This window comes from Lipophrys pholis (assembly GCF_963383615.2).
Source record: "Lipophrys pholis genome assembly, chromosome: 15".
Lineage (NCBI taxonomy): Eukaryota > Metazoa > Chordata > Actinopteri > Blenniiformes > Blenniidae > Lipophrys > Lipophrys pholis.
Genome location: NC_137642.1, coordinates 6864022 through 6880883, shown reverse-complemented (window position 1 = coordinate 6880883; position 16862 = coordinate 6864022). Strand labels below are relative to the sequence as shown.

General features: G+C 40.5%; 1 protein-coding gene across 1 annotated transcript in view; it reads right to left on the bottom strand.

Annotated features, from left to right (window-relative positions):
- Positions 1-5445: 5445 nt before the first annotated feature.
- The window catches only part of oprm1 (opioid receptor, mu 1), a gene marked incomplete at its 3' end in the record, with an annotated part of 35906 nt that continues 24489 nt past the window's right edge, over positions 5446-16862 (bottom strand). Inside the window, exons 2-6 of the mRNA XM_080481003.1 lie at positions 9652-10001; positions 8339-8514; positions 6738-6916; positions 6446-6629; positions 5446-5451 (exon numbers count right to left, since the gene is read on the bottom strand). Of these exons, the coding sequence (XP_080337129.1) occupies positions 5446-5451; positions 6446-6629; positions 6738-6916; positions 8339-8514; positions 9652-10001 (895 nt within the window). The remainder of the gene's footprint in view (positions 5452-6445; positions 6630-6737; positions 6917-8338; positions 8515-9651; positions 10002-16862) is intronic.

Here is a 16862-nt window from a genome sequence, read left to right as displayed (position 1 = left end):
ATGGGCATATGCAATAGACATACATGCTGTGAAAACAGCCATGTACCTCCAAGACAGTGATGATGACGTTATCCCTGGCAGACTCCAGGACCTCATGCACAGTGCACGGGCATGCCTGCGCCCACACACACACACACACACACACACACACACACACACACACACACACACACACACACACACACACACACACACACACACACACACACACACACACACACACACACATATACACACAACCGATCACATGTGCAGCCAGACTGAATGAAATCTGGGTTGGTAGCGTCCAGGCATTACTGAGACAAAACTGAATTTTTTCAGATAGTCTTTGTAAATTGCTTCTTTTTTGTTGGGAAGCTTATTTCACTGTAAGTTTCAGGCTTTTTTCAGTCACAATGTGACAGCGTGAAGATAGTGTGGGAGCAGCTGGATACACTGGTTAAAATGTTGCACCATATGTCAAGCCAGGAGTCACTTGCTGAGTGAGAGGACAGAATGACACACTTCTGAAGACTGAAAAAAAAAAAAAAAAAAAAGTATATGCAGACGAAATCAACTTGTACTTAAATGAATAACAGATTGCTGAATTTTAACATTAAATTGCAAAATGTTAACACATGAATGTCAGAAGTGGTATTTTATATTCTTCAGGAACACGCCTGGAAAAAAAACAAAACATGCACGCATCTTCCATCTCTCCCAAAGACCTTGAATAATCAATCTCACTACGCGCTTAAGTTATTACAGTATATATCAAGAGAATCCAAAGAAAATGCAAAGCGACACAATAAACAAGGTCATGAACACACCCTCACAAATGTAGTCGAGTTTCCATCAGGCCCTCTTCACTGGCAGCCACTGGGGAGTTAAAGAGGGTCGAGGAGCCGGAGAGACCTAATTCCTTGAGAAATATAATACATTTGAATGGGTGATATGATTTCCCTGCTGCACATTGAGACAAGTGTTGGATTTCAGGGTTTTGATTGTTTGGCTCTTCTTCCTGTGTCTCAGTCGCGGGAGTGCCTGCTTATCACATTGACTGTACTGTTGTGTAGTATGCAAGAGCTTCAGTCACTATTATTACTTACTTCTTCTTTCAGTCACTCAATACAGCATCATTTACTTTAAAAAAAAAAAAAAGCTTATGTCGTAAAGTACACTAATAGCACGTTATGAACCTGTCTTCGAGATCCTCTCACGACTGTTTTTTTTATTTTTGTTTGTTTCATTCTGTTTATTTTAACATGTTATATTGGTTTATTTTTAAAGGGTCTCACATATCGCCGCCATAATCATACATTGTTATTGTCCAGTAGACAAGGTAGAAATACTTAATTTATTCATCTGTTTCTTAAATGTGCATTTCACTTCACCTTGTGCGAAAATCAATTGCACTGGATAGTATTTTAGTTTATTTCACACAAAAAAAACCCCAATGACATGGCATTTTCGCTCCTGCAGGCAACACCTGCCATTCCGAGTCTGGCCTCCTGTTATATCGCACATGATGGTTTCTGCAAAAGGCTTCCAGGAACGGGAAGCTTGATCGATTGGGAGAGTTATATGTTACACATGTGCATTTGTTGCTGTGACGAATCTATATTTCATCAGGGGCTTCGACTCTCAGACAAAAAACACAGTGAGCTGATGCAGCGGCTGAAGGCTGAAACATGGAGGTCAGCAAGTGTCACGGCAATACGTTTTCACATCATTCCGCCCTGAATTATTGTCGCAGAAGGCAAGACATGATTGAACGGGCGAAGGTACAGTCTCACATCGAGTTACATGTTCTCCGCGAAAATGCAATATGTTTTGGAAAGATTTGAATTTGTCAACAACTCATTGTTGTTGTTGAACAAAACCTGTCCCGGAGAGGAAAATGAGCCTGCGCATAGGAAAAGACGGATCACAATGGCGATAATACTTTATTTGATGCAAGAAAGAAGGCATTCAGTGAGCTGCAGAATTACATTTTATTCCATTGACATTGCATGTATTATCCACTATGTTATATATTAAATTACAGAATTTCATTCTTAAATGAGAAAAAGGAAAAAAACAAACAAAAACAAAACATAGTTCATACTTTAGATTACAATAAATGAATTTTCAGGACATTAGATATCATGGTTAGTCGTGTAAACAAGCAAATTAAATCAAAGTTTGATGGCTGTGCACGGTGGCAAGGTAATAAATTAATTCTAATGATTTTGACCTTCATGAGGAAGATTCTCTTGCTCACATCTTCCACTGTTTTTTGTTTTTGTACAAAGAGGCTGAATGCCACATTTTACAGTCTTGAGCAGATTATGCCAAATCTATCCCTTCTATTCAATGTAGATATATGTATAAATACAGGATAACATTGCTTCTGTTGCAATGCTTGTCAACCACTTTGTGGTTGAAAATCTGCATTTAAAAATAGTAAATATGGTAAACTTATAAACAAATCCATTTGACCTTCAGTTTTGGTGCTCAAATGAATGTTTATCAATATTGGGAGGTTATTTACGATTATTACCTTCCCATGTGACATTGCAGGCTCCTGTTTTGTTTCTAAATGACTGTAAATTGGGTGTTTCGTTTGAACTTTGTGGCCACACAACATGTTCATGGAGATAACGTGCTTTGAATCTAAATCAAAAACCTGGGGGACACAACCCTCGCTCTCTTACCTAAATAACTGAAAGAGTTTGCGTCTGCACACATGATGCTATATGCATGATTGATTCTGCATGTTCCCCAATGAAGAAAAATCTACATAGCTGACTGGCTAATGGGCCAAGCGCAGCGCAGAACAATCCTTTTAGGTTTTATTAACTCCCAGAGCTCTTTCTATACTGAGATCAGACTTACTTTTCTTCAATAGAAAATTGGCGAGTTCTCTATCTGTGCAATTATCTATTGTTTTGAAAACGAAGGCGTAGCTCTTACATGAGGACCTTTGTTGGTTTAATGCAGCCTCCTGCTTTTGCATTTTGTCAAGGCTTAATAAAAAAAAAAAAAAAAAACCTATGGCACAAAGCATTACCAGAAAATAGAAATTTACTCAGAAAAGACATGACCAGGTCCAGTCACATCACTTTTTTTCTGAATGGCAACCTGGAGAAACAACCTATTCATGCCTTCAGCTACCGGCACTATAGAGTGGAAACTAGGTCCGAGTCAGTCTTTTTACTTTTACTGAGACTGTAATGGAGGTCATTTAACTGTGACAGGTGGGATTTGGCCTCTTAGCATTTTAAAAAAATGTTTTGATCCGAGACATGTTGCACATTTTGCCCATGCAGTGCATGGAATACAGCATGTGGCAGTTCATGACTTGCTGGTAGGAGAAGCCTAAATTTCAGACTGAAAGACTGAAATAAAGGCTGAAAAGAGTAATAATCTGCAATATATTATTTGAAAATGGACAGCAGCGACACCAGAAGTGGCCCGGTTAAATACACAGAGTGACAACGTCATACGTCAGTGTCCTGTCAAAAATTCAACGAATGAAGGAATGTACAAATTGAAAGTTTATATGCATTTTCATATTCACAACTTAAGATTTTACACAGTGTTTTCTCTTTTACACACCTTTACAGAGAGCAAGGCAGATTTATCGGGACAGAATTTATATTGACGAGCACAAAGATTTCACAGTTGTAAAAAAAAGGAAGCGACAGAGTACTTACAGTATTTTACATGGGAGATTAATACAATCATGTTCATTTATACAGCTCTTTAGAAAAAATCACGGTACATATATAGCCAGCATAGAGCTACTGGAAAAGGCAATCATCAAGTAGAGCAAACGGCACACAATGTAAGCACAAGCAATTCTAAAGATCACAACAGATGTACAATCCTGCTTGGCTCACTTGTTAAGCTCCTTAATGGAAAGTGACTCCATTCAAACCCATCTCTGCTCCAAACGGCTATAAAGCTGCAGAGGGTCCTATGCTTGTAAAACAGTATGTTTGCACTATACGTTGCAAAAGCACTCTCTGTGCGCTGCGCAAACAGGCTGATGCGTCTTCTTTGCTGGTTCAGGTCACACACACAGTTTTGGACAAGGAGCCACTTTTAGAAAACGCAAATTATTTACTTTTTGTACATTCAGATGTTGGATGGAGTTATCAGAGCGAGGATACTCAAAGCTCCACGGTCAAGAGGAGAGGCTGAAGGGGTACAGAAAGTTCAGGTGTGCATCAGCACAGTCCATTATCCTGAAGGGGCCAAAGGCGGCGTGCTGTTGCTCAGCTCAGCCGATGGTGAATGGTGTTAATGAGGTGTAAATAATGTCAGGGACAACCCCTCCTGAATTGGTATGGAGGTCGAACAAGGAGCACAGTTGGAGCTGTAAATGATTTTGAATGACACCGCCTGTCGAGTGATGTCTTCATGTGGCGAGAGTGCCTCAGAGCCTTTCAGCACCCCTCATAAAACTGGTTCAGCTCCCACACTTCAATGTGACCCCATAAATACACATTTCCCACAACCTTCACTGTCCCCTATCATGTAGGCACAAAATGCCCATTACCGTTGTTGTCCAGTTGTACGAACTGTACAAACACGATTCATTGATTTGTTTTAATAAGTGATACTGAGTGTTAGGACAGGAGGCTTGAACCCATGAGGCTTTTATAGATCCGACCATGTTTGCTGTACAATATAATGTGGACTGTAAAGTTGGTTTTGTAATATGAATAACACTAATGGATGTGCCAATAGCAATAAACAGATTAACATTATAGCTACAAATTAGTGCGGAGGCTATGGCACTGTTGTAATGACAATCTTGATTATATTAATTCGAGCCAGTCTCATTTTGAAACCCACTTCAGCGACTGGAAAAGTCTCACACAGCCTTGTGGTTGGTTACACTTGTTTGTCAGGTTAATAGCCTGACATGATGCATTGCTGCAGTTAGGCTTACGACACATTGCCAAGATGGATCCCTGTTATTGAGCCTCAGTCATGTACTTGATTTGTTAGTTTGGTGTGCCTACGTATAAGTCGAGGCCCAGATTTGAAATCCATGTTGAACTTAAAGTCTCTAGTAGTCATTCCCAACAAAAGAATTTGATTTGATGAGAAAACGGTAGATGAACATGTAACTTATTAACAATGAAACTATATGACAAAGTAATAAAACACAAATGGAAAATATACTGCAAATAAATTAAATGATGAGAGTGAGAGTTTTACTTCCTCCTTGAATTAGATAATTCCAATCTGGGTCTCAACATACTGTCTGTGTGAGTGTGTGTGTGTGTGTGTGTGTGTGTGTGTGTGTGTGTGTGTGTGTGTGTGTGTGTGTGTGTGTGTGTGTGTGTGTGTGTGTGTGCGTTTGTTTGTTGGTCAGAGCCCTGTAGTGACCTGTGTGATTTCCGAGTTGAGATCATCGTTGGCCATACCGCCACAACAGCGGGAGTCCACCGATGACCCCTCCAAGGCTAGTCATACCTGCGAAAGAGAGAAGAGAGAAACAAACAATTGTTTGTGTCGACGCCATCTGGAATCAGCGGCAGTGCTTCAAGACAGACGGATTACAACTGTTTGAAGGTTCAGACTGAGGAAATACTCACTGTGGTCCTCAAACCTTCCCTGTGGCACTTTTAATATGTGTGACACAGGTAAGACTGCATCAATTTATCCACAATGAACGAATCAAAAGGTTCATATTTAGAGAAACGGGTCTGTATGTTTTCAATAGTACCATTCTAACAATTGTAGGCAAGTAGAAGTAGCTGACTGGAAAACTAGTAAAGATGTTTCGGATTTTATAAAAAGAGGCTGCACAGTGAGGGAGTGGTCACGCCCGCCTCAAAGGTAAGTATGGAAATATGAGAAGCTGCGTTCTGGGGGGCACCGTTCTGTGTTTGGATAGTCAACCTATGTACATGTGGGTTTGTCCTGCCTTCACCTAAAGTCCCGTGAAGGAAGATGTCTCCAAACATGTTCCTGATTTCTTTGTATAACTCACAGGGGGCTTGAATTTTGAGCGTGTTCAGTTTTGTAAAATAGCGTAATATTTGTCATGGGTGTCTGTATGAGTAGTATGTAGAATGTGCCTTGAGCCTGTCAGTCAGCATCTGTCCATTTGTGTTTTGTGATTCAGTAATCGGTGGTGTTTTTTTTTTTTTTTTTAAGGACCAATTCGATCGTTGATGTCAGAACTGATTTGTGATCAGTTCTGACATCAACGTGAAGCGTACAAGACCAAGATGTGGTCGGAACATTTTTATTGTTGGAAAGCATCAGTGTGTTCATCGCTAAACAGCCGAAAATAACGTAAAAATGTGTTTTCTTGCTTCTCTTTTTTAGTCGAGGGTTGCCACAGCATAGTTAGATGATGGCTCCAGCTGATTGACGCTTTACATTGACCGTACAGATATCCTATTAGGAATAATTTCCTCATTCGCCAAGGCTGGCATATGTGTGCAGAGTGAGCGGCTACCTGCTGATTCGACCTTTCCCCTGTGTTTGCGCTGATGTGTTCACGCTGGGGGGGCTTGCGGCTGGTGACTCCGGTCCTGGATGAGTTCTGCATCTCCAGGACCGAAGGACTCGGGGTGCAGAACTCGCGGAAACAACGCTTGAAGTTCTCGTCCAGGTAGCCGTAAAGGACTGGGTTCAGACTACTGCCAGGGGGCAGAAACAGAGCAAAGTTCTTTAACACAGATTCCAGGAGAAATCAGCTAAACCTCCCAACCTAACTCTTGCCTGTATGATATGAGACGGGATCTTACCTGTTGGTGTAGCCCAGAGCGATGCAGAAATGCCAGGTGATCGTTTGCAGCGTGGAGCTGGGGATGTTGATCAGAGCCGTGATGATGGCGAAGATGTGAATCGGGGTCCAGCAGACGATGAAGACGGCCACCACCACCAGGACCATGCGGGTGATTCGGCGGAGGTTCCTGTCCTTCTCCTGTGTGTGAGAAAAGAGGGAGAAAAAAAACCAAGTGTGAGTGGTTTCATAGCAGGGATAAGTGGGTGCACAAGATGAGGAAAGCATGAGGAGGCAGGGCAGAGAGGATAATGACGGTGAAATACACTCAAGAGTGGTGGGCAAGAAAAGGAGGGATGGAGGGAAGTAGAAAGCGTGGGGGTAGAGGAGGAGAGGGCAAAGAGATTAATGCGATTGTGCACGGAGGGATGAGAGCTCATGGGAGCGTCTGTGACGAGGAAAGAGGATAAAGCTGGCAGAAATACTGCTCGTATTGCATAATCGCACTGATTCACAACTGAAATCTAAATAACGACATGCGCAGGTTGTGAGGCAGGTTGTAAACTGCCAAACATCAAATTACCGTTGCCAGTCATGCGATGGTTTGCTGCGGCTCGCTTCTTCTTTTTTTTCCAAAATTAAGCGACCATCGAGGAATCGATACCTTAAAACGGTTTCATATTTAGTTCAGAATTCGCTGATGCTGCTCATTCTAATTTCCCTTCATCACATATTTAGTCTGGAGAGTGTTGAGGGGTTAATTAAAACGGAGTCGCCTCAGGCTGGAATTGATTTTCACTAATTGCTTTGTCTTGAGCCCAATGAGTGCGTTGAATCTGCATGCACGCTCTGGGCGTTATTCTGTTTGTTGCTTTGTTATTCTGAACCCCCCCCCCAAAAAAATCAATTAGTTATGTGGTAAAAACTTTACACTTGCCTTGCATCTTAACACAAGATTCTTTCCAAAGAAAGCCAAGAAAAGGTCCCTATCTAACAGGCACGCGATATAATACACTATTCATTTAATGCATTCACCTTAATCAATATGAAATATTCTGTGTGTGTGTGTGTGTGTGTGTGTGTGTGTGTGTGTGTGTGTGTGTGTGTGTGTGTGTGTGTGTGTGTGTGTATACATCAACAAGGTTATTTATAATGGAGTCATTTGCATTGGTTATGATAACACAATTCTTTAATAGGCTGAACAATTTCATCCTTTAGAATCTGTTGATTTAGTTTTATTTCCTCAGCTGGTTCTCCACGACTTTTATTTGCAACCTTTATGATGGGCTATTTTCTGCATTGTGTCCTCTCAGAGGTCTTGCAATCTACATGGTTGAAAACTTCCCCCATCAACATGTCATACTCCATGGTAATCACATTTTATTTTGTGATCCATCCAATCAACCCGTGATTAACGCGAGAAAACACACATGGTCATGAGAGGAGTGTCTCATGTAAATTTGTCCTAATGCCCCCGTTGGTACGTGATGTACTTGCTAATATCATGAGTGGTGTAAGCTATATGCACAATCTATATTCAGTTCAGCAGAAGTCCTACAGGATCATATTAAATCAGGCCCTTTGTGTCTTATACTGGTAAAAGTGAAGAGATTTTTTCCTGACCTGTGAGCCCGACAGCATGCGCACGCTCTTCAGCCGCAGGATCATGAGGCCATAGCAGACGGTGATGATGAGCACGGGCATGATGAAGGCAAAGATGAACATGCAGATCCTCAGCAGTGTCTCCCAGTACCAGGAAGGGTGCGGGAAATTCAGCTTGCAGTCAACCATCGTGGAACCTGGGAAGAGGCGAGGAGACACACGTGCCTGTATTTAGAGCGCACATCATTTCAGAAGTAAACACTTCAGTCTCATTCAGTATCTACTGTTATGTATTAAATATGTTTAATATGCTTGTTTAATCAGCTTGTAAAAAAAAAAAAGGCAACCTCATAAAGCACTGATTGGAAACAGCAAGAGTAATAACAGTATTTGAGCTACAGAACTCATGTTGATTAGCTTTTCTCTTGATTAGCTGATGAATCATGTCGTGATATTGCAGGCATGGCCTTTTCAGTAGTCACTGAGACGTCACTGATATGCTTGGTTTGCACTAATACAGGTATTTGGAGGTAAAGAGAAGAGAGGGAACAAAGGCAGCATATATAAACATTTTAAAAGTTGCAAACTCAGCGTTTAAAGCTGATTAGTTCAATTAAATGTGAATGAATCTCTAAAGGGGAGCCGACTGGAGAGGCTGGATGCAAAATGGCTGCATTTGCCCTGCAATTACATTTGAAAGAAATGTGAAATACACACAAATAACCAAGAATAAAGGGGAATATGTTTACTGCGATACTTTTTCTTCTTCTAAAATGTTTACGCATGAGATACTTTGGGAACATTATCCACGATGTGTAGCACCAAAGTGGACCCTCCGTCATGCATCCTGGTGTTTCACAGAGCCGACACCTCTTCCTGCTCTATTCCCTCCACAGAGAGTGAAATCTCACTTCAGCAATTTCAATGGCGGCTTTGTCCTCATTACCACTGCACTTACCTTGTCAGAGAGGCCTGTCTTTGCAGGTTGGTCTTTATCTGTGCAGACAGTTACATTAGGCAGTAGCCAGGCGTATGCCACTAAATACGTCTTTGTGCAATTACTCGGTGAAAAACTCTCCAGGACTGTCTGTTATTCTGCATCCTGTTAGGAGAACTAATATGCTTTTAAGCTGTAAGGAAGAGAACGAATAGAAAGGAAAAAGACGTGTATTTTCCTTCTGCTTTCCGCGCTCCCTTCTACTGTAATGTAGTACAAGGACATAGGACACAAAGGAGCAACTCCTACATGCATGGTTGTGATTGTTCGGGGGAAGAGTTTGGGTTTTATGCCACATAACATAATGGATGCTCCGGGGTCGTTTGTTCATGCTTACTAGTGGGTGAAGTGGAGGCCATGAACATCACGGGCAGCCCGATGGCCGAGGAGAGGATCCAGTTGCAGACATTGACGATCTTGGCGTTGCGAGGCGTCCTGAAGTCCAGCGCTTTGACGGGGTGGCACACGGCGACGTAGCGGTCGATGCTCATGGTGGTGAGCGTGAAGATGGACGTGAACATGTTGTAGTAGTCGATGGACATCACCATCTTGCACAGCGTGTCGCCGAACGGCCAGGTCCCCATCAGGTAGTCGACGCTCTGGAAGGGTAGCGTGCTGGTGACCAGGGCGTCAGCGAGAGCCAGGTTGAAGATGTAGATGTTGGTGGCTGTCTTCATTTTAGTGTACCTGCACAGGAAGCATCACAGAGAGACCAAAAATCCTTTACACTGCTTCATAAACGCTAGAAAACCTACTCAAAGGACTGCTTAGCAACAAGTAACGCCAACCTCTCAGAGTCATTTAATTGTTGATTTTCTTTGGTCATATCTGTGGTCTGCCATCATCAACCTCCAGGACATACAGTGTTTGTTTTTGTTTCTTTGCCGGGATCCCTACCATTCAAGTGAATGATGTGCAAAATAAACTTCCAACATTAGTCGTAAAGACCTCGGCATCCCTCCACATACAGAACCAAGGTAATTTTATCATTTTACTGATGCTGAAACAAATGTCAGCCTCCAGACACAGTAACTTCAACTTGAACAGTGTGAAAAAACCCCAGCAAACCTCAAGAGGAGAATTTTCCAAGCTAGATTATATACATGCATCTCCTTTAGAAACAATTGACTTTTTACTACAGCAGATTGTTGATTATGTCCTAATATACACTTTTAGTTTTCAGTGTTAAAGCATATATCCGGGGACCCGTGTGTTTATTTTTGCTGTACCTACATATTTCTGATGGATTTGATGTTTGTGATTTTATTTTCAGAAACTGTTTTATTACATAGATGATCAATTTCCATTTAGTTTTCTGGGTCAGTACTTAATTTACCTCTATTGTTACCTCTATTGACAGTACGCTCACCTGTACTCGGATATACCAAACACTTTACATTTTCTCCCATCTTCTCAGGAGCTTTCAAGTTTAGCCTTCTTGAAATGTGTGACCACTCTGAATAAAGCGGCAACCAACTGACAAATCGAAATGAAATGGCACTTTCAAAACACTGTGAAGTGTTTTTGTCGTTCTGAACGATGACCATCTGGACATTGTCCTTGAAGCAAAAAGTGAGTTCTAGAAGAAAAACAACGCACAAGTGAGTAATGGTCTTTGAATGATATTCATACCGTCTCAATTCACAGCTGCCCAAAAGAATAAACACTCAATCCATCAGAATTCTTATTTATTTTTAAATTTTTTTACAAATACATGGTTTCCTTCGGATGGTTTACCGTACAAGCTTCAGCATGACGCTCACGTTTCATGAATTGTAAACCATCAAAAGAAAAACCTGCGGGCAGCTTCCTTTCCTTTGTCTGTCTTTGTACATACACCTATACGGAACATATCCACAAGTGTGGCTCGGCTCCTGATTATAAAAACATTCATGTTGAATAATAATAGAAAAAGAAATACCCAGTTGAAGGGAAAAGTAAAGGCTTATTCCCTTTTTCACCATTTTTGACTGAAAGGACAAAGAGGGCCACTTTCAAGGAAACCCACTCGTTAGTCTCCAGGCATTGATCAAAGCGTGCTGAATTCCCTCTATAGCGTTTCACAGAAATGTCTCTTCAGTCAATACGGAAGGGAAATTGGCCACAGAAGAAAGGCAGTCCAAAGACGATTGAATATAGTCAAGTGTTTATAAGAAACGTAAGCCGGTATGTGGATTTATTAGCGCCGAGAGCACAAGATGAAACGCAGAGGACTGAAATGGCTCGATTGTTTAGATTTCTTGTCAGCAAAGAAGTATAGTTTGTTTGGCTTTTGCTCTCATGGCAGTGAGGCACGGGTGACGCTGGATACCATCAAAAACATCTGAAATTACTAATGTGACGCATTGCGAACAAAACATCCAAGACTGAAGAGAAATGTCACAAACATAGGGAATCATTTCAGAAAACAAATATGTGTTAATGGTTGACAAACGATGTGAGAACTTCAACTGCTCTTTGCAGTTCAGGAGCACTTTTGAGAAGTTTGACATTTAATCAAGTGTTTTGAGTCTTCCGTAATGTAGATTGTTAAAAGGATTTTTACTGCTGGGCTCCCCAGCGAGGCCAATATGGCTGAGAGCTATTACAGAGCTCCACAGAGCTCCATTACACAGTAAAGAACCAATCAGCACAAATAATGAAGCTATAATGGAGCTATGTGGAAATGAGGAGGATCTGACTGTGAAATGCCCTTTAATTCTACTGTCACTCGCTTGGTCTTCCTGCTGAGAGCCTCGGATCTGATTTCATTTTTCCTCTTTAGATGAGAAAAACGGAAAATTCCCTAATGGTTGTACAAATTGTGTAACACGTACATTTGTAATGTTTCCTAATAAGGTGACGATCTGAAATTCCTGGAAAAAAGAAATAATCCCCACGTGTAGAACATGCAAACCACCCGCCCAGACTCAAACTCGGGACTTTCTCACTATGATCTGAGATTGCTCACCTCTAATAATCGGTGCAACCTGAAATATGATTAGGAATATAAACACTTCTATACATGCTACAGCCGCAGCTCAATTGAATATTTAATCCGGACTCTCTTTAATCATTTGTGGTTTCATATCTTTTGATTCAAACTGGTCTGGTTGAGGATTAACTCTCTTACAAGGAAATTAAATTGGACGTATTTCAAAATGAGTTAAAAGATACAAAGTGACTGAAATGAGGCTTTGATCTATTTTCAAACCTTTCTTTTAGAGAGAGAGAGAGAGAGAGAGAGAGAGAGAGAGAGAGATGCTTCAACTGCAGCGTATTAAGAACTCCACTGCTCTTCAGCGTTTAGCGATCCACACAGAAACAATCTATAACCACTTGATGTGTGACATCAAACAGCCAGCAGCTTCTTCAAAGAGAAAAATAACAACTCCCCGATAGATGTGCTACATGTAACCCACTGGTGTAGCCCTGCTGTCCTGACACATATTCACACATACACAGGAAGAGTATCAGCAACAAGTGTACTGGACCAGCGACAGCTCTGCACAACAAAAACCAGATGCACTTGACAGCCACGAGGCGCAATCGACCAGCAACGGTTAAATTGTAAATGCAACAAGTGCATTCAAACAACAAGAGTGTACAAGGGGTCAAATCCATGGCCTTCAGCCAAGACGTACATCTCAGAAATTACATAAATACAATAAACATAAGCCATAGAAAACACACACACCCACTGTCAATATAACAAGAGGAAATTGTGGATTTATACTGTAGTTATGTATGTGCCACTTTTATATGTGCCTTATCAAAAGAAGAGGAATGATAAAAAAAAAGTATATATTCCTTCCTGATCTTTTTTCGATCGTACTATGATTTGCTTGAAATTGAACAACATTATATCCACTCATTTTTGGTTTCACGCTGTACATGAATACATATTAAAAACGGACTGTAGTGTTTTTACTGTTACATCAGATGGGAGTTTTTCCCACTCAAAATTCATTATTTTTTCCCGGCTCACCCTCTTCCACCGAGTGAACAAGTACATTTACTTTAAGTTACTGTCACATGACGCAATACAGAACCTCCTCACACGCTTCCCTGCAGTGGCAATATTGAAATAATCTGAAAACACAAAAGTGACAATGATACATTACACCCGACGGCCTCCACTTTATTAAGGCCCTACTGCCAATCTTCAGACGAGGCAATTTACATGTGTTTTGTTCTAGTACCCTCCTCAATAATCCCAAATCCTCTTAACAACCACAGATGACAGTAAGTTCATTAAATTCTGATTAACTCCGACACTGACAGCTTAGTGTGTGTGATATTTCAGACGTTATTTGCACAGGGACTGACGAGACGCCTCGTGATCGTGTAAAAGCTGTCACCCTACATTGAGTGGTGCGCTGTACCTTTAGGTAATTCTCCAGCATCCCCCTTATTGACTTTGAGGCTCCTGTGAGCTCGGCTGCAGATAAAAGCTTGTGTTTCTCCTGCGCGCTGAACGTCGGCGGCTTAGTCATGTATGAAGGGGTGAGCGGCCTCATCTCCTGGAAATGACTTGAATGCTGTGTTTTATTAATCAGGTTTCGGCTTCAATTTATTCCGTGCCCTTGAGTTTTGTCATAATGATTCATGCTCCATAAATGCTGTGAAATAACAATGAGCGCTTGTTACTTCTGTTTTAATAAAACAACACACACAATAGTCACTAAAGAGGTTTTGCCAATCAGACGTGGCGAAAGAGAGCCCGGTGTTCTGTCCAGTGGTACAAACAGTTTATACAAACACAATCTCTCTCCACAAGTGTGTTTACGAAACAGAGAATTCACTGTTGTCGTTCTGTTAAAAACTGTTGCTATCTAATGGCCACATAGTGTTACTGAGCCGTTGATTCACTCATTATAATCAGCTGAGGAGCTTTTCTTTTTTTTAGAGGAAGATGTTTATTATATAACTTAATCTTAAGGGGTAATTTCAGTGAAAAGCAGCTGCAATGATTAACGAAAAGTGTTATGAATTAAAGTTAATTTAGACCAGGGATCAGCAAACGTTATCATTAAGAGATCCATTTTTGTTTTTTCACCGAAATGTGTTTTTGTCTTGACCCGCAAAACAGTTCTACGGGTGAGGAAGGATTCTTGCAAAGAAATGAGCACAGTATAATTTTCATTGTAGGTGTGTTTTAAAAACGGTAAAACAGAATATCAACTGGAAATAATTATTTGATCTCCTAACAACCAGCAAACTGGCCTCCACAGATCAGTTAAGTGACCGAGAGTATGAATTAGTCCTGTCAATTCAAGAATGTTCAGCTAATCCCAATATTACAAGTATAAGTATAAAAAAAAGGTCTGTCACAGAAGTAGAGACCAAAGACCATCGGCAAGAAGCTCGGTGAGAAAGAGATCACTGTCGATTTTTTGAAGATGGAAGAAATACAAAGTAAGCATCAATCGCCTCGCTCTGGAGCTCAGTAAAATCTTGCTTCATGGGAAGAGAATGATCATGAGAAAGGGGAGAGGGATCAGCCCACAACTGCACAGGAGAAGTTTGTAAATGACCTCAAGGCAGCCGGGACCACAACGACCAAGAAAAGCATCGGTAACACACTGCATCGACGTACAGGACTGTATCGATATGTACAGGCCCGTCTGAAGTTGGAAAATCAAGACTTGAATGATTCCAATGAGCTTTGGGAGAATGTGACTCATCAATCATTCGCCTGAGAGTTGTCACTGCTTACAGCAGCAGAGTCAAACATGAGGCCTGTTGACAAAAGAGGTCCAATCCGGCCGAACTAAAAACTGAATTTCAAAGAAAACCAAATTTTTTTTAAATTGTATTTTTTAGCAGATTTCCCAAGAGGAGCAGACACAACACAATACTGGGACCCGGGCTGAAATATTGGTGATGCTGCCATAAAAGAACAGCCGCCTCATTGCTGTTTCTTTCACTGCATTTTGCACCAGAATCATTTAAATCAACTTTATGTTCACATTGTAGTTATTTTAGGTAGTAATTGTTATTTGTTTTGTTGTTGTTATCACAAATACTCTGTGCCACAACAAAGAAAAACTTAAAAGTTCAAATTTTAAGGTGACTGTGGCACGATTTTACTGCTCCGGCCCACTTAAGATGAAATTGGGCTTTATGTGGCCCGTAAAGTAAAATGTGTCTGACAGTGTGCGAGGTATGTAGAGCCGCATTATGTAATAATATAATAAAAGTTCAACCCATTTTGTAATAATCTGCCACCTTTTGTAATGAAATTCTTAAATGCATTTTGTAATAAACTTTGCCGCAACAGTTATTACAAAATGTGGGTGTTCCACTTATTTTTTTTTCTAGAAATTGTAATAAGTTGGTGCATTATGTAATAAATTTGGTCCTTTATCCATATACATGGTTCTATGTTTAATAATGAGAAAAAAATTAAGATTCTGTTCAACTAGAATTATATGTCACTCTTTGCTCATGTCCTGCCAACAAAACAATGTAGAATCCAGTGCTCTAAATCAGGTTTAACTTTTAAGATCACCTGCCATTGTGGCTGCTAGATTTATAAAGTTACAAGCCAATCAGCTTTTCCACCAGTCATGTCTTTTATTTCTTGAAGAAATGAAAACAGATTGTAAGTGTTACTGAGCGCATTTCATAATTTAGCACACATTTTGCAATATGTAACAAGTTATTACAAAATGCATTCAAGAATGTTATTACGAAATGTGACATTATTACATAATGAGTTGAAAATCGATTACATTTTTACAAATTGCACCATTAATACTTAATGCGGCGCGACAAAGTGAAATGGTGATGGTCAGTCTGTCACTATGGACTGTGACTGAATTACTGCCCCTCACATGACTCTGGCTTTATTTTAGCCAGCTCTCATAAATCAGGTAGTACTTAACAGTCACACATACAAAATGTTCTACTCCGACATATTTTTAAACTCTCCCATCTCTCGGTACTTACAGATAAAGAAATGTGACTGCGTTGTGTTTGTTTTGTGGCAAGGTTCCCACTTCTCCAGAGACCAAATGTTATTAAACGGTTCTATGCCAGCTCTCTGGTGTTTTTTTTTTTTTTTTTTTTGCTTTTATGTCTAATTAACTTAATCTGGAACTTTTTAATGGTGCATGGAGTTAATTGCAGTCAACTTAACCATGACATCATGCTCACAATACATCAATTGGTTATTGACAGAAAATGAAACATTGTGAGCTGATGTTTTGCAATATATATCCTTCACGGGTTTAATATCACTTTTCACTCCGGCAGGTAATACTTGTTGTGTAGATGAGCTAATATTCTGTGATAGATTGGCAGCACGTCAATATGGAGAGGAAATTAAACAGAATTATAAAAAAAACCTTGCAAAATACGTGGCATGCGAGCACCTGCAGGTCGAGAAATCTCATTGCGAAAGAGGATTAGGATCGACTGTCGAAGGGCTTTTCGTTTCGCAAGTAAGCTTTGAAAGCTCGACGAAACAAAAGATAAGAGCATTGTCCCATCAAATGCCAGTAAATCAACTGCAATAACAAAAATCTTTACAGAGATCAAGCAGGTTTACTGACGGGAGGAAGT